At 49.8% G+C, this 17637-nt stretch overlaps 1 protein-coding gene across 1 annotated transcript; it reads right to left on the reverse strand.

Moving 5' to 3' along the window:
• Positions 1–303: 303 nt before the first annotated feature.
• Positions 304–17491, reverse strand: ABCG8 (ATP binding cassette subfamily G member 8). The gene is made up of 13 exons (XM_037528965.2): positions 17429–17491; positions 13770–13871; positions 12454–12604; positions 7832–8070; positions 7195–7327; positions 6811–7080; positions 4238–4400; positions 4069–4152; positions 3378–3577; positions 2627–2703; positions 1670–1937; positions 645–772; positions 304–561 (listed from the first exon to the last, which is right to left on the reverse strand). The coding sequence occupies exons 1-13, from the start codon at positions 17489–17491 to the stop codon at positions 424–426; spliced, it is 2016 nt and encodes a 671-aa protein (XP_037384862.1). The 3' UTR covers positions 304–423.
• Between the last annotated feature and the right edge of the window lie 146 nt (positions 17492–17637).

Raw genomic sequence — 17637 nt, forward strand, 5'->3', positions numbered from 1 at the left:
AGACGAGGCCAAATATCCTGTTAGCTGGTATGTTATTGATCCCCTGGGCCCGATAGATTCCTGCATAGCCCAATTAATTCACACCGAATTTGTTCCCATACTGAACTGAGTTGTCTATATATACAGGTATCAAAAGGAAATAAATTAGCAACATTGTAGGTGTCCCTAAGTATGGTTTCCAAGCTCCCATCAGTGAGCAGAAATCCCTTTTGACTGTCTTTATTCTACTGCCATCCTGTGGCGGGCCTGTGCCACTGCAGCACGGTGGTTGGCGAGCAGGTGGAACTGAGCGTCTGTGTTCTTACTGCCCTCCTTATGCCCAGGAAGGGGCTCCTCAGGAGGAAGGGGCTCCTTGGGACGAAAGGAGTGCAGCTGAAGAGTCTTCTCGACTCTCCCACCAAAAGTCAGGAGTCTGAACATGAATCACCAGTCTTGACTTGATTTCTGTTTGATGAACCTTAATGACAAATAGTACAGAACCAAGAAGCCACCGCTGATGCCAATGAGGATGAGGTAGATAGTGTAGAGCGGGTACGAGTCCAGGCTCATGTAGCTGAGGATCTAGGGACACAGACACCAGTGAGCCTATCAGCAGCTGCTTGGAGGGACACCACCCTTTAGCGCCCGAGGCCTTGGTTACTTACATCATCTCCCCGGATAGGGACTGTGAGGTTGCCGACTGCCAAGTGATACATTTGCCCTTTAAAGTGAATCTGCATCAGCCCTTCAAAACACCACCGAAGGAAGGACAGTTTGGAAATCCAGGCAGGCACTGAAGACAGGGAGGTGCATGTGATGAGATTCATGCAGGCCAGACACCTGCTCCCCAGGAAGCACACATGGGCAGGGTGCTGCAGTGGCTCTGACCCAGGGAAGCAAGTCTCCTGAGCGAGCAGGAGGGGAAAAGTGCAGGGAGGTGGAGGGCAGCTTGGGGTGTGGCCTGGAGCTGAGGGGCGAGTGGTGTCAGGACCTCCCTACATTTGACTCATCACAAGCTCCCATGTAATCCATCACATGCCTCAGCTTCACCGAGTTCAGCAGCCCCAACCCAGCGATTTCTGAGTCTGCGTCCCCACCCAGTGGCAGCATCATGGGAAGGAAGGGAAAAGGAAAAGGCAAGGAATCCTGCCTGGGTTGTCCAGGAAAGGCCTGGCTGAAGGAAGGACAATGGGAATGGTTCTCCTTAGAGAAGAGGGTGCAGCTGAATGGGGAGTCGAGGCTGTGATGAGGGCTTCAGAACTGGTGGAGACAGCAGGGCGTAAGTAGCCCCAGCCGGGGTCAAACAAAGCAGCCGCATGGATTTGTGCCTCAGCTCACCCTGCTAAGAGGATCTGGAAAGACCAGGGTCTCAGACATAACTACCGCAGTGGTCAGAGACCAGATAAAGCCAGGGTTGGGAGGCAAGCTGAGAGGCAGGCTTGGCACTGGTGAGTGTGGAGGTGAGGGAGAACCCAGGGAGACCTCTGTCTCTATGTCATCTGGGCCATGTGAGAAGGTGCCATCCGCACCCTCTTGTGGAGTCACTCCCTTGGCACACAAGACAGCTGGCAAGGGCACCTGCTCCACACCTAAATGATGAGTTTCCTCTCCAGGGAAAGATGAGCAACAGACTCAACCCAGCCACTCGTAAACCTCAAAAACTTGAGCAGGTAAGGAAAACAGGCCTCACCTGTCCACAGATTGTCCAGCCTTATTATGAAGCCCCCGGTGAGGTAGAAGGAATTGTAGAGAGCGTTGCCGCAGAAGGAGGACATGTGGAAGGTGGGGAACAGGGCTGCAGTGGTCAAGGCCATGGTCCTGCAACAGAAGACCACCAGCCACACGAGCAGGAAGTGCAGCAGGAAGGGCTCCGGCCCTGGGCGTAGGTTGGTCAGCCAGTAGGTGGGCATCCCATAAATGATGATATAGGCACAGTGTTCTGGAAGCTCCCCTAGGATCTACAATGAACAGCTCTCACATGGATGTGGAATTAACGACTTAGTTTGCTATTATCCCTTAAATGTTCAGGGGCACCCCTGACAATGCCAGCCTTCCTGCCTGGTGACCAGGCTGCTTCAGGTTAGGTGGGTGCAGGCACATGGGACTCATAAGCATGAACTCACAGTGGCTCCCGTTGTGTACGCAAGTGCATCTCCTGGGAGCGCAAAGTTATTTCCTCCAGGGAAGCAGCTGGCCCTGTGATCATGGCAGGAGGGTTCTGCTCTCCTAAGACCTGACTCCCAGTCCCCACCTGGTCTGCCCAGATCTAGTAGCTGTGTGGCTGTGAGACAGTTGCATAACCTCTCTGAGCACCCCGTTCTTCAAATCGAGAGCCAATTCCTGCTGACCAGCTTCCAGGGATGTGGTAAGAGTGGAGAGGTGAGCTGTACTATGCAGTCTCGGCTTCCCACAAGTTCTTTTTAGGTTTCTGATGGCCAGAAAAGTGTTGTTCCTGGTGTACAGTCCTGGCCTTCCGGGAAATGCTTAAAATCTATCAAGTGTCTGAAATTCCCTCAAGGAACGAGGCATCTGCAACCACAGGTGAAGCAGGGTCCCAAGGTTCCTCAAAATGCTGCCCGTGGGGTCCAGCTTTCTGTGCCTTACCCCCTGACCTCCACCTCACTCACACTCAGCCCTCCCCAGTCACCTTGGCAAAGAAATATGGCCCTGCGGTGTACAGTCCATCTTCTAGCTCATAGTAAAGCATCGCCCTCTCCGAATGACCTAGGAAGGGAAGAGGAAAAGAAGAATGAAAAAGTGAAATTAATTTACAGCGTCTCTGCTTTAGAGTCTGAATACAATGAAGAAGAGTTATATTGCCTGCGTTCCTTATACCGTTGAAACCACTATGCCCTGAATTTGATCCCCGGCCAGGTAGCTGACCCCCACGGCGCAGCAGACCTCTCCTGTCTCGCCCACTACTTCCCTCAGCAGTGTATTTCAGTCAGTCTGCCTGTTCTGCTCCCCATTTTATCTTTTTTGAATCTTCTCACCCCCACACCCCTGGCCTACACCCCAGTTCTTCTACAAAAAAAATAAAAAAGAGAGAGAGAACAGGCAGCCTGAATAAAGCCATCCTAACCTCGATGTTTGTGATTCTGTGACTTATGCATTGCTGTCAAGTATGAATCCCGTTAGGACAGGAACGGCTAAGGCTCCTTTGTAATTTGCTTTCATTTGCATGCTAATATTAATGTGTGAACTTTAAAATAACAATTATTGTCTTTTATTTCACAGCCATGATGAAATTATTTAGCAAACCATTTTCCCCAGGAGCCCAGAGGAACACAGGTCAGCCGGCCTTGGACCAGCTCCCAAAGGGGCAGAACCCAGGCCATCCAGCTGCTCCAGGTGTGAGTCACGGAGGGCGAGTGACACAGAGGGCGAGTGACACTCACACTTGGCGATGACGTCCAGGATCACATTGAAAGGGATAAGAGCCCCGATCATGAACAAGAGGGCCACCGTGTCCATCAGGGAGAGCTTGATGCTCCCGTGACTGTAGTAGAGGAACCCAATGATCAGTGACATCAGGCAGGCCTCCACCCCATGGATGAGGAGGGTGGGCAGGTCTCGGAAGTCATTGGAGATCTGCCGACTGAAGAAACAAAAGAGGTGCTGAGGGAGCAGCATTCAACAGCCCGGTGAGCTTGGAAACATCATTTCATTTCTATTACGCTCACTTTTCTCATCTGCAAAATGCCCACCTCACAGAGCTGCTGTGAGACAGAGGATAACGGACAGCAGGCCCGTCTCACGGGAGGGGCTTGATAAATGACGGGCTGAGGTAGCAGGTTTACATTTCACTTAAAGTTATCCCGAGGGAATAAATTACCAGTCAGGTCCATAAAGACACTTGCACAAGGACATCTGCCGTATACTTGTAAGAGCAAAAGCCTGAAACTGTTTTGACCATCAGTATGGACTCAGAGGGTAAAGATTATGACTGCATTAGGATGCCAAGGAAGACCTATATTTTCCTATTGACTCTACCTCACACTTCCTCCTCCAGATTCACAGTAGACAGAAAGGGTTTGATTTGACACGACAAAGACTTGGTGGTGGAGGCAAGGCAATGCAGACAATTACCGGATCAGCGTGGTGAACTGATGCACGGGCCCAGGCAGTTTGTCCGGAGTCGGGAGGTGGTCGGTGTCTCTCGGGAGGCCCGGGCTGTGCCAAGGGAGAGTGTGTCATGGGGGTTGGGGCGGACCCCTTCTGTAGGGCTCCATCACCATAGTCATCCTAGCCACCTTACCTCCCTGGACAAGAGTCTGGGCTCAGTTCCGTCACCTCTGCTCTCCACAGAAAGTCATCAAAGTCACGTACTTTTTCTCGAAACAAGGCGGCAAGTGTCTGAGCCTTCTCCCTGGTAGCCACTTCCCGCTCTCTGCTTCGTCTGTCGATGCTGGTCAGGTCCACTGTAAGCAGAGCATACAGGGCGATGGGCGACCCAGTTTGCTCACATGGGAGGGGTTGGGGTTAGTCAGCTCTGGGGGGCTCCAGGACATGCTCCCCACCATCTGAAAGTGGACCATGAAGTGAGGTGAAAGCAGAGAGCAGCAGAGATGCCCAGGACTGGTTCCCTGCCCTGCTGGGCCTGGCCCCATCTACAGGGGATGGGACAACAGTGGAGGACCTGTGGGTACAGGCCTCTGTCCCTCCCCGACCAGGTTCATTATGGGAACATTCCCAGGACAGAGCAGGAGGCACTGAGCCTTCAGAGCCAAACACCAAAGCACAGTTAGGTTCTGGCTCCACTAAGGCCATTTCAGAAGATTGTGAGGACCCTGCTGCCCCTAAAAGCCTGCCTTTGGTGAGAAGGTGGGCTGCCAGGGCTTTGACTAATCTGGGCTACTGACCTTTCCAGTTCTCATGTAAATTTCCAATTTGGTTTCCCAAGCAGCCTAACCTGAAGGGGGGTTGGGGAGTGTTTTGGCCAGAGGGTACCAGGGTCCAGACAATTATATGTAGATTTCTCACTGCTGGGGGAGAGGGAGGCAACAAGACCAGCTGCAGAACCCAACTGATACACACCCGCCTCCAGGTTACCCTGTGGGGAGCACCTGGTAGCCCCAAGTCACAGCCTCCTCTTAAAAGGCCCCCAAAATGTCAGAAAGGCACAGCCATGCTTCCATAAAACCATTGCTCCCCTCAGCATTGTATTTTGGTCAGTCTGCCTGTTCTGTTCCCCACTCTGCATCTGGTGAGTCCTCTCACACACAGCCCCCACCCCAGCTCTTGTATGCATAAATAAATAAATTCTTTAAAAAAAAAAAAAAAAAAAACCCATCCCAGCTCCACTTCTCCCTTAGGTAAAAACCTCCTAACCTCTCTGACTCCCCTCTCCTCCCGTTTTCACGATATACCTCAAGGCAGGATAACAACCAGGGTGGGGTGTAAACCCATGTGTCTCCTCATGTCCAGGGCTATAGCTCAGAACCTCTGGGCACTGGCATGCCCTATACCCTAGGTTGCTAAGAGTCATATATCCCAAAGCTGGCAAATAGGATCCCCCATATTAAAAAAAATGCATCCCCCTCCCCATATTAAAAAAATGATAATAATATAAAATAAAGAAAAAGGGAAGGTATTACAGATCTGGGCATTTGACTTCTAGTAACCCCTGTCTGGGGTTACTGCGTGTTGCTCTGGATGGCCAGGTTGGCAGGTGCCCTCTGCCCCCTTATTTGAGGATGGCTGGCCCGAGGCTGAAACACTGGCAGGAAGCCAATTTGTCACGTTCGCACACATCACATTCGCACAGGGAGGGTGTTGGTATCTGTGAGTTCACACAGTGCGAATACACAGGGTGAGGGCGGTGGCCAGAAAGTGGCCATTTCTCCTGGGGGAGAGATGGAGGGTTGGTGCCAGGAGGAGGATGTGGGCAGCAGGGCCAGCAATCTAGGTGGGCATGCGCACACCTGTCGGGACTCCCAGTTCTGTGTCTTGCACAAGGGCTTCAGTTCTTCCTGCTCTGGCCCCTTCATCTATAAAGGGGCATGAGGGTCAACGGGACATCCTCTGGAACCTGGCACCTTTGGGCCTGTCTCTGCCCTCAAGAAGATGGGCTCTGTCATTATGTTTATCAGTGAGGCCCTAGCAACACCTGGTTGGCCTGGGAGGCAGTTTGGGGCTCAGGGGACCTATGGGAAGGTCACGTTACTGCTCTCCGGCCCTGGCACAAATGTGCGGCCTCTTCCAACAGCCATATCATTCCTCAGCACTTGGAATCTGGGTGCTGGTAACAGGGCAAGCACCTGAAAGGCACCTTTGGGCCCCAATAAAGCAAGGGGAACACACTTCCTCTGAGGGCCATGCACTGAGGACTCAGGACTGAAAGCAGAAATGTAACTCTGTTTTGACAGCGGTTTTCATATCTAGAGCTTCACTGGCCAAGATTACCAAAATGACTGGGTCTGCCCATACCCTGGGACTCCCGGCACCACCTAGTACCTCGGGGTTCCCATGCACAGCTTTAGGATTTCCTGGTGGCCTCCTGACCTCAGATATTCTAAGTTTCCCTACAGAGTCTAAAGAAAGACCACAGTTCTAGAAACTGATCCAAACCCTCTTCGATCAAGCCCTGGGACTTGCAGTTTTCTTGTTTCTTGGGCCCATAAGATATTTCTCTGATCTATGTCGGAGGCCGCTTTTACCAGGCCTGTGTCCCTAGTGTGTGATACTTGGCCAAATGATGCATGCTCTGCTCCCCCCTCAGCCTATGGCAATCCTGGATCCTGCACTGCCCAGAGCATATTTTCACCAGGCTCTGACAGGTGAAATGATGGGGGCACCCCGTGTACCAGGCCCCTGGCCCCGCTGGCTCACCATAGAAGTCGGCAGGGTTGCTGTAGCGAGGGCAGGGGTGGCCGATGGCTGTAAAATACTGGACCATGTGATGGGCTGCCCCGAGGTAGACGGTGGTGCCAGATGTCATCAGGAGTACCAGGTCAAACAGCCTGAAGATGTCCGACCGGGGCTGATGGAGGGAGATGAGCACCAACCTGTTGCCTTTGGCCAGCCTGGACAAAGTCTTCACCAGATTGTGGGCTGTGAAGCTGTCAAGCCCAGAGGTGGGTTCATCCAGAATGAGGATCCCTTCCCAGCAGAGAAAAGAACCCCATGAGTCTGGGGGCCCCGGCAGGAGGGATCCCAGCAGAGGTGGGCAACAGGCCCCTCACGCCCCACCTGCCCGCGACCTGTGGCCCACACCTGGGTTCCAAAGAAGCTGCACCCCAATGCTGACTCTCCGCCGCTCACCCCCGGACACCCCACGCACGTATGTGTTGCCCACGCGCGTGTTGGCACACTGCCGCAGCCGCAGTTCCGCGATCACATCATCCACCTGCCACGGGGAGAGGTGCACAGGGCTTTAGAGGCCCCTGTGCAGGTCGCTCAGGGCCAGACATTGTTCCAAAGTATAAAACTGCCAGCTCATCTCTACGGTTTATAGTTCGGGTATTGTTTCTTGTTTCCCTCATTCATCTTTTGTTCCCTGATTGTTGCTGAGCAGTTCTGGCCTGCAGGGCATGGTTCCTGGCCCCAAGGCATGTTCCTAGGGGGAACACGCCCTAGGCTCGCTACTCACCCAGAGGACCAGAAAACAAGTAAACAAATTCTCAGCACACTTTTTTCCCATGCTGTGAAGGGCACCTTGGGGGTTGGGGGGTTGTGGAGGAGAAGATGAAGATGAAGGGGAGGGGTAAGGAGAAGAGGACTAAAGGACTAGCTGAGCACCTGTCAGACTTCCAGATGCTGATGGTGAACTGGGGCCTGCATAGGGAGGGGTAGGAGGCAGGGAGGGGAAGGAAGTCACGGCTTTTGGAGGTTACCAGGGACAGTTGGTTACCCTTTTGTCACGCTGGGCCTGGGAGAAGGTTCTGGGCAGGCGCAACTGGGCAACAAAAGCCAGGGTCTCACGGACGGTCAGGTTGGGGAGTAGCTGGTCATGCTGGCGCACATGGGCCACGCACTTCCTCACCAGCTGAGGGGTGCTGGGTTGCCCGTTGATCCAGATTTGACCGGATTTATTCTTGCCCCCGGGGCCTCGTCCGGTAATCACATCCAGCAAAGATGCTCTCCCACAGTCTGCAAAATCAGCAAAGACACCCTGAGAACAGAGCTTCTGATGGGATCAGCCTGGAAGCCACTGCTCTCTGCATCCTCTCTAGCCACTTTGGAAGACTCTAGCCTCGCAGGAGGAATTGGCCCCTAAGGCCGAGGCCTGTGGGGGGCAGACCCAGCACCTGGCGCATCAGAACATTCATCTGCACACTTACAGGGTTAGAAGGACATTAACATTGGAGGTTCAGGTGGGGTCAGCCACCGGCTGCTTCACAGGAAGCAGTTGGGAGTCCAGGTGCAAGGCCTGCCTGTGCTAGGCAGGACTCCTCCCCACCCCCTCACTTCCCTGCTCTCCACCTCAAGCAAGTCTTCCTAAATTGCACTGTGAAGCTTAACTACTTTGGGCTGGCAAACTTGCCAGCAACATTTCATCATTCAATGTCACTGGCTCAAAAGCTGCCTTTGTGGGAAAGGCTAATCTGGAGAATTAATAGGGTGTCTTTTTAAAAATGCAAAAAAAGGGCCTCCCCGGTGGCGCAGCAGTTGAGCGCTGGGTTGCAGTGCTGGGTTGCAGCCTCTGCGGGTGCCGGTTCGATCCCCGGCTGCTCCCAGGCCACCGGAGGAGGGTCCCGCATGGCGCGCAGACCTCTCCTGCCGCCTGTTGCTCCCCTCAGCAGTGTACTTCGGTCCTTCTGCCTGCTCTGCTCCCCGCTCTGGCTCTGGTGAATTCTCTCACCCTCCCATGCTTCTGACTGTACCCAGTACATGTATAAACAAACAAATAAATAAATAAAAATACATACCTCTTTAAAAAAAAAAACCATATTGAGAAATATGGAAGAAAAAAATAGAGAAATAACAGATGTGGAGATGATTTGAAAATTACAGCACAGTGTCCATGTGTGTTCTGAATTTCTCTACATCCATCTCCAAATAAATTTTTATTGAGTTAACATTAGTCTCTTATTTTTATCAATGGTTCTTTTTACTTTCTTTTAAAAAAAAGATCCATTGCACACAAGTGAACACCATCCATTTTTTAATGACAGCAATTACTATCAATTTGGGAAAGTAAGTTTCAGATTGGATCAGATTTCCAGAAGCATTCCAGGTAACTCTTTCTTTGACAACTGCAAATATTAGTTGGGTTCAGATTCTGGGGACACCTTCTTGCAAACTATGCTGGGGGCAAACTCTGTCCAACTCAACCAGGTGTGATTTTAGTTTCCTTACTGAAAATTTCTTTTTTGGAGAGCAAATTTTCCAAGTTATTTTCAAAGAAGGAAAATGCCAGTCCATAACATGTAACCATGTCTCCTTGCCACACTCACATGCCTCCTGCAGGCAGCCACATGCCCTCAGTGCCAAAAAAACCCAAACAAGAAGCTTCCCGGGTGAGCTTTCCACTAAAAGCTAGGTGCTCTCAGTGTGGAGTGCAAACTGCACCCTGCCTCCTCTGCGCACCTCATTCAAGTCCCTGAGAGATCAGGTGGTGCAAAATAGCCGGGAGAGGAAGCAGAGGGAAGATTCTGGCTCCTCTCCCTGCCCCGTGTCAGATATTGAGATTACAAGGACAGGACAGGTCTCAAGGAAGAACTTTGCAGAAATTTTCCTGTTCAGCTGCACTGTTCCCATGGGCTGGTAAACAAGAGGTTCAACCATATGACTTCAGGCTGGGACACCAGCTGCCTTAAATTTCCTTGGCACATTGGTTTTGTTGTTGTTATTGTTTTGCTATCTTCTCCCAGCTTGGGCATTCCTGCATTATCTTTTCGAAGCTTAGTTGACTGTATGGGAAAGGGGGAGTTAAAAGACCCAGCAGCAAAGGGGAGTCACAGACCTTGAGACTAGACCTGTTCAACTTGGAGATGTGGGCACTCAGCCTCCAAGAGGTGTTCACCTCAAGGATAGTCCCACATCCTGCACCACCAAGCTGCACTTGACTGGTGCCCACAGTTAACCACAATAATGGACAATAATTAGCCGAGCCTACTTTTCTTGCTTTCTCAGGCAATAGAGTTTAATCCCTTTGTGCTCAAATCCCATTCCTGAAACTTATATATGCCCCTAGACCCAGCACCTCCCCAATCTCTCTTATGCCCAAAGAGTTGTCCTCGGAGCACTCACTTCTTGCTCTTTCAAAATCAATAAATGCTGACTCCTCACCCGCTCTCACCAGTGTCTGTGAAGTCCTCTTTTCAATCTTGAGCAGAGGGCCTCAAAAGCCCTTTCCTGACCTGGGAGCGGGACCCCTGGTCTGTCCCTGTGACTGGCCAGAGGAACTGTGGACAGCCGCTGGTATGTTGTTAACTTATCCACCTGTTTTGTGGGGGAGGTTGGGATGAGGCTGAGGGGCTGCAGACCTGCTCTCTTGTCCAATAACAATAGCAGATACAGCTAGTGGGAGCCCCAGGGGCTTTGCCGATGGGTTTCCTAGTCAAGGAGAAGAAAGTGACATTCCCTAAATAGACCCTTGTGAGCCTTTCCAGGGAACCTGCCTGGTGTGATCAGGGAGTTGCTCCATGAACAAGGAGCAAAAACCTACTGGCATTCAAGGCCTTTATAAAATGGCTGACATCTCCTATGAATCGAAAACACCTGTGGTTACTGCTGATTTTTCATAAGATGCTAAACTGCCTGAGGCTGCTTCAAGTTATTTAAAATATTGCCCAGCATTCTTTGTGTGTGTGTAAAGTCACATAAAGTATAATTGATAAAACTAAATCATCATAATTTCAATCAAGTAAACCTGAGGCTAAGTAATGCTGAAACTACAGTCACAAGACTTAGAGACTGACTGCACAGTGTAATTCCTGCTTGACCTCTCTGAATTTCACTTTCCAAAGCACAAATCAGGGGCATTGAGGCTCCAGGGCATAGGTAGGCAGTGTTAACCTTGATGGCTATCTATGGGTCCATGTGTCTCCTAGATTCTCAGTTCATAAAGAAACTGCCGGGATTCCAAGAAGTCAAGGACTTACAAAGATCAAATAGGCCTATGAATGATCTCCCTTTTTCTTATGTAGATCAAAATTGCAGGGGCAGGGCCAGAAATGGGTGGGACTTGACTTGTGGGTGTCATTTCGGTTACAAAGTGCATTAGACAGCATATTATTTGATCTTTGGTTAGACAATAAACCAAACTTCCTTATCAGAAGATTGTAAAAATTTGCAGCAGATGATTAAAAAGTTGAGTAATCAATACCTCTGGAAATGATTAATTAAAAGGTATAAAGTGCCCTGTCTGACACTTTATCTCCAGGTAAGGATGTCACAGGGATATGCTTTGATCTGAGAGTTAGAAGACCAAATTTCTAGTTTTAGGTCTGTACTAAATGTGTGTCCTCAGACAAATCACTCAATGTCACCAGACTTTAGTCTTCTCATCTGTCAAATGCAGGGGTGTGTGTGCATGTGTGTGTGTGTAGGGACAGATGAATACTCAAAATTATTGAGCATTAGGTCATTTGAAAACCTTCCTGTAAAATGCAAAAATGGGCATTTTCATACTTCTTTCCATACTGGTAAGAAGAAAGAAAGATAGAACATAACAAAGATAATGACCTCTGTTCTCCAAGCCCCCTTTTAGCTCTGGTGTGCTGCAATTTAAAATTTGCCTGCAGATGAGACCTGCTGAGTGCTCTGAGAATCCTGATCTTTGCAGTTGTCCGAAGGTTGAACTACCACTTAGAAGGGGTATCTGAGAAGTGAGAGTTGGGGCTGTGACCGCTGCTATCTGATGGCCACCAGAATCTGTTTGGGGGGAAGCAATGAATGGGTGTTCCTTGTGTTAGAGGAGTCCCTTAAAAAAAGAACACTACAGGCCTCCCTGGTGCCTCAGTGGGTTGAGGGCAGAGCTGTGAAGCTGTTTGCAGCCTCTGCAGCGCAGGTTTGATTCTTGGCCAGCCAAGGAGATACCCACATGGTGCGGCAGACCTCTCCTGCCTCGCCCACTGCTCCCCTCAGTAGTGCCTTCAGCCTGTCTTCCTGTTCTGCTCCACACTCTGTCTCTGGCGAACCCTCTCACCCTCCAACATCTCTGACTTGTACCCCAGCTCTTGCATAAATAAATAAATCTTTAAAAAAACCCCACTACATCCTGAAGCTGATGTTCCTGGAAAAGGTTTCCCTCAAATTTTGTTAGTTTTCCAATCATTTGCATAGCTATATATTGTGGGGAGTTCAAATCCGCACCTCCATATGTGCACAAAGGCAGGGGCTAACAGAGGATAGGGGCTGTAGCTGCAAGCGCAGGAAACAAACTCACTGTTCATGTCAGCAATCCCCCTGCTCTCCACTGCTCTGTTGTATCATTCTGCTACTCAGCATAGGGTTCTGTGAGAAGCATCCATTTGCCTGAGGACCATTCTGCCCAAGGACCGCACTCCCTATAAACCCTTCATGTACCTGTGCTCCCTATGATGGCCAGCATCTGCCCACTCCTCACTTTGAAGCTCAAGTTCTGGATCCCCAGCTCAGGAGAGTCCTTGTGGGATGTCCAAGGCATCTTGAATTGAGCCAGGTGCTCAAACCAAGGCACCTGGGAGGCCAGGTCCACCTAAGGGGAGATAGCAGGAGATTCCTCAGGGACAGTGACTCCGGGGCGGGGGGCGGGGGGGAGTTTCAGCAACTTCTATTCAACTCCCTACAGGAGACATCCTGCTGCTGATAGATGACAGACCTCAGTGGGCTCCACCCAGGTTCTACCAAATGTGGAGGATAGACACCACCGGGCTGAGAACTTGAAGCTGCAGTTGCCAAGTCTGAAGATCAGACTTGAAAATTGTGTGCAATCATAGAACAGAAATAAAAACACATGAAGCAAGATGATGTCTTCACTAAACAACAATAATAGTAATTTACTAATGACCTAACTAGTGTTTACTATGTGCAAGGCATATATAGCCATTATCTCATTCAATCTCTATGTACTGTTAGAATTCCTGTTTTGTAAATGAGGTTCAGAGCGGTGAAGTAACTAGCTCAAGGCCAGCTAGTAAGTGGCAGAGCAGAGAAAGGCCCTGGTGTGAATCATCAACCACAGGCAAACAGACCCGGGCCTCTGTATTCTCAGACCCACCACGTTCCACCTGGGTCACCTTGGGTATGCCCCCAGGGAGGTGAGCGAAATAGGGGTCTTTGAATCTGACCAGGGGATTCCAGAGAACCTCTGACAGTTCAGTGGTCCTTGTACTCTGGATCTTTTATTAGCTTCAGGAAGAATACATTTTACAAAACAGATATGAAACTGAAGAAATCTGAATAAGATCTATAATTTAATTAGCACCATCATACCTTGGTTAATTTCTTAGTTTTGATGTGGATATGTAAAATGTTAATGTTAGGGGATGTTGGACAAAGAGTCTATGGAAATACCATTTTTGCAACTTGTTCAAAAATTTTAAATTTTTTCAAAATGTAAGGCAAAAAGAATGTCTTAGAGATTTTTTTTTTCTCACAGGGTCATACATTTGGTTTAATGTTTCCACAAAGGTCTACATTCTCTTTTTTATTCATCTCAATCTCCAGTTCTAATATGTGTCTTTGGTGAGGGAGGGCAGTCTCTGGAATGCTTGCATCCAACACATGAGGCATCTACATGGACTGAAGTCTGTCCTGGGGACAGAGGGACCCCAGAGTGGGCTCACCCTTCCCTTCCACTTGGAGGAACTGTTTGACCCTCCTTGTTCCTCCTCCCACCTTGCCCTCAGGTGTGCCTCTACCTGATAGTTGAGGTCTTGGACTTCCAAGGTATTGGAACGGCCAGTGTAGGTGAAGTATAGGCTGTTGTCACTTTCAGAGGAGAACAAGCTGTCCTGGAAGCCCTGATGGGAGACATCACAGGTGAGGGGCTCCTTCTGCTGAGGACAAAGCAGAAGACAGAGATCAGAGATTCAAGAGAGGAGAGTAGCAGTCAGCATCATTGACATCCTGAATTAGCAAGAGATGGGTCTTGGCAGATGCAACCCAGAAAGTAGAGCATTTATTTACTCTTCCCTGCAGAGAGAGCTTTGGGGCTTCCCTCCAATGTAGTTCATGACCCAGAGAAACTCAACCATAGGCTGGTGAGTCCTGAACCCAAGCCACCTATGGCAAACAAGACCCTAACTCTGGACAAAAGAGAGTTTTGTGGTCTCTGTGCTCTAGGAAGACATGAGCTGGGGCTGGCCTTCAACTTTCTTTTCCCTGCATCTGGCTTAATATTAAGCCTATGGTTGAGCTTTATGTGAAAATAACTTTACTTATAACTTATGTAAAAATAACGTTTGACCATGGTTGTCAAAGTATTGCCGCAATGACAGAAATGAATGGATCTTGGAAAGGACATTCCAGGCCAACGGAAATGGAGGGAAGTAAATGCAGGCTACTGCCTGCTGCAGGCCCATGCAAATAGTCCCCAGAGTGCAGGGAGAGGATGGAAACAGCAGACAGTAGCTACTTAAATTGTTTGATGTTTACTTTATTACCACAAACATCCTAAATGATCCAGAAAACATGGGAAAGACAGACACCTAATTCAGCAGAAGGACTATTTCTGAGGAGCAGGAGGGCTAGCAGAGGGAGGGAAACAGATGACGCAAGAGGGCTGCTAAGCTCTTGGGCATTACTGGTGGGTACATGGCAGCTCACTCCATTTAACCTGGTTTGTCTGAAATATTTCAAGCTATCTTTTCAACTGGGGAGAGTAAGCCTGAGAGTAGAATGTCAGTTATACTCCCACTTCACCTTGCCCTCCAGGCTGCCATGGCCACCAAGGTGAGGCCAGAGGTGGAGGCGGAAGTGGTGAATGGGTCTCTGCCCTCAGAGATGGAAAGTGAAGCGCCTGGGTGATCAAGGGCAGATCAGAAAGCTGTTGGTTCCCAAAGGTCAGTCTCTCACCGCCCCCCCACCCCACCAGCTCAGGCACAGTCTACCAATTGCTGAGAGATCTATTTGTGCAAACATGCTTCTTGTTTATTTTTTCAAAGCAGATATCTGCAGGAGAGACAACAGTCAATTGCAAGGAGATGAATTAGCTCAGAAATTGTTTCTTCAAGAAAACACCTGACCAAAAGTCCCCCCAGTTAGATATCAAGGTAAAGGGACTGGTGAGGAAGGAGGGTTGAGCCTTTTGGTGTCTGGAGCAGTATGTGGAGGTGACCTCAAATTCAGGTGGGTTCTGATTTTTAGGAGGGTGCTGGGGCCCAGGGGAAAGTGACACAGAATGGGAAGACAGAGAAAAGGCAGGAAAGAGGGCCATGACCCTGCTCCTCAGCTTCCTCCAAGGCCCCTTCACTGTGGCCTAAGCCTCATTCACCACCAGGCACTGGTGCCTCCCTGGAGCTGCTCAACCTTAAAAAAAAAAAAAAAAAAAAAAAAATTCGTGGCTGGGTTGGAGACAACCTCTGTCCCATTTTGAAATATTTTCCTTGGCTCTCAGGAAGGATTTGTTAGATGCTTCCTGAGGTTTTGACAAACTCCCTGTATTTTTCAAATACTTAAATATCTATTCCACTGACATCTTAATCAGCATGACTGTCAGAACATCACTTGAATTTCTGACAGGTGACACCCCAAAAAGCAAAAGCAGGTTTATTTGTAGGTAACCAGCTCAGCTCCTGCTGGGCTACATTGTAATTTCTCCTTGTATTAACTTCTGATCAAATTCCTGAGTCAGAAGCACAGACTAGAAGGAAACTCAGGGAGAACAAGTTCCTTGTTCTAAGATGAAATGCCCACGTCCCAAAAAAATGCAGTGATGTGCTGAGGACTGGTGCCTGGCAGGAAGCATATGGGGGATGCTGAAGTGTTGGGGGCAATCCAGGCTTTTACTAAACTTTCAGTACAGCTCTCACTCACTGCCTGAGGCCTGGTCCCCTCTTATTTTTCTCTGGCCATGCTTTTGCCTATGGACTGAGGAGTCTGTGAGCTGAGGCATTTGCTCTTCCAGATACCCAGGACCCCAGAATTCCCTGTGCAAATGGCTGCAAGCCCATTCCCAGGGCCTGCTGGGGCCTCATCCCAGATCCAGCCTGCTGTAAATTGACAGTATGTCCTAACTAGTTGCCCCAGGCCGCGAGGCCTGTGGATGGTATGGATGAAATGTGAGTCGCAAGATGGGGTGACCTCACAGAAGTGTAAAAGGTTGTCTTCCGAGCTGAGGGTGGGCAGAGAAGGGGGCCAGGCCATGACTTCAACTGCATACTGATTCCCAGCATCACCATGTCCTAGCCGCTGCTTCAAGAAGTTCTAGAACTTCTAAAATTACACCTGGCCTTCCATGTTGTGAGAAAGATATGTCAAGGGGGTGGATAGAAGCTATTTTAACAGTTCTTAGGTAGATTGCACACAACCTTGTCCTCTTATTTCCTGCCCAGTTAGGGGCAGACCTTCACTTGGCACTTCAAGTAACAGGATTGGAGAAAAGACATGGGAAAGGGCAGGCATTCCTGCAAGCACTCCTGGTTTGTAGTTCTCAGCTGTGGAGGCTGAATTGTCAGACCATTCAGAGAGAAAGTGTCCCCAAAGCTGCCACTGACAATGTTTTATTCAAGCTGCTCCAGTTGTGGTGAAGGCTCCTAGGACCCATGTGGGGATTGGCCCCATGTGGCTGCAGAGCTAACTAGTAATGGCAGGTTCCTTGGGCCTGGCTGAAGTAAGGTCCCAGAAACTCAAAGCCCAACAAGGCTCCCTTGTTGGGTATGGAGGGCCTCCCTTTTTGGGTGTGGAGGCCTTAGTGCTTGTCTTTCTCTCCATCCTTGTCCCCATAGCAGGCAAAGACAGAAAGGTGGGGTGGCGTGTGTTGGGGGTGGAGGGTGAAAACTGTTTCCTGTTTTCCAATTTAGCCTCCTGCCTCAAACCACACCCAAAATGAAATTTCAGGCAAAGGCCATTTCTCAGATAAAATGAAGGCAGAAACCTGGTACCACAATCTCTTGGCCCCATGGCTGTTGTCTATTCCTTTTAGCTCTCTTCCAGATCTTACGGCTGCCTGTTATAGTGATATAGAGCATACATTATAGTGTTCCCACGAAAGCCACCTGCTGTCCAGTGTCATCTCTTCACTGCCACTGAGACTGAGTTTGACAGCCACAGAGACGAGAAGACACCAGAGGCCCTGGTATGTGTGAGCACAATTAGGGATGCAGTCTTATGGGAAAAAGCTATGTCAGCCCAAGTTACAAGCACATCATTTCCCCGTAGGAATGTACCTCATCTCCCCACCAACCCCAGACCCCTGAATCTGCTCCCCTCAGCCTTTTGATGCCTAGGAAATAGAGCCCTGTCATCATATCCTCACTTTGTGCTCTCAGTGGTGAGTAAGAATAGGAAGTTCCTGAGGGAAGAGAGAAAGGTCTGATTCTCCCCCACCCCCAAAACTGAGGTGACTGCCATCACTCACCGAAGCATTCTGGGGAGAAGCCCCATTCCACAGCCCTGTCTCCTCTGAGGCCTTCTCAGCCATGGGGCACCCTTGCTGCAGCTTCCTTTGGGCCGTTGCTGCTGCCTGCCAGGGCCAGTGTTTTCTGTTTCCCAGAACTGGGCCACTTCTGGCTCCGTTTGCTTTGCCACAGTCTGTCTCTTCAGCACTTCTCTCCAGCAAACCCGCCT

The sequence above is a fragment of the Talpa occidentalis genome, unplaced genomic scaffold (assembly GCF_014898055.3).
Source record: "Talpa occidentalis isolate TD23 unplaced genomic scaffold, MPIMG_talOcc4v2.1 talOcc4.5, whole genome shotgun sequence".
Taxonomy (NCBI): domain Eukaryota; kingdom Metazoa; phylum Chordata; class Mammalia; order Eulipotyphla; family Talpidae; genus Talpa; species Talpa occidentalis.

Excerpts from the sequence above, each read along its gene's own strand:
- ABCG8 (XM_037528965.2), bottom strand. The coding sequence starts at position 17,491 with ATGGCTGAGAAGGCCTCAGAGGAGACAGGGCTGTGGAATGGGGCTTCT. Across the intron at positions 13,872-17,428 it reads CTTCTCCCCAGAATGCTTCG|GGCTTCCAGGACAGCTTGTT; the intron begins GTGAGTGATGGC and ends GTCTCCCATCAG. Across the intron at positions 2,704-3,377 it reads CCTGGACGTCATCGCCAAGT|GTCATTCGGAGAGGGCGATG; the intron begins GTGAGTGTCACT and ends TTCCCTTCCTAG.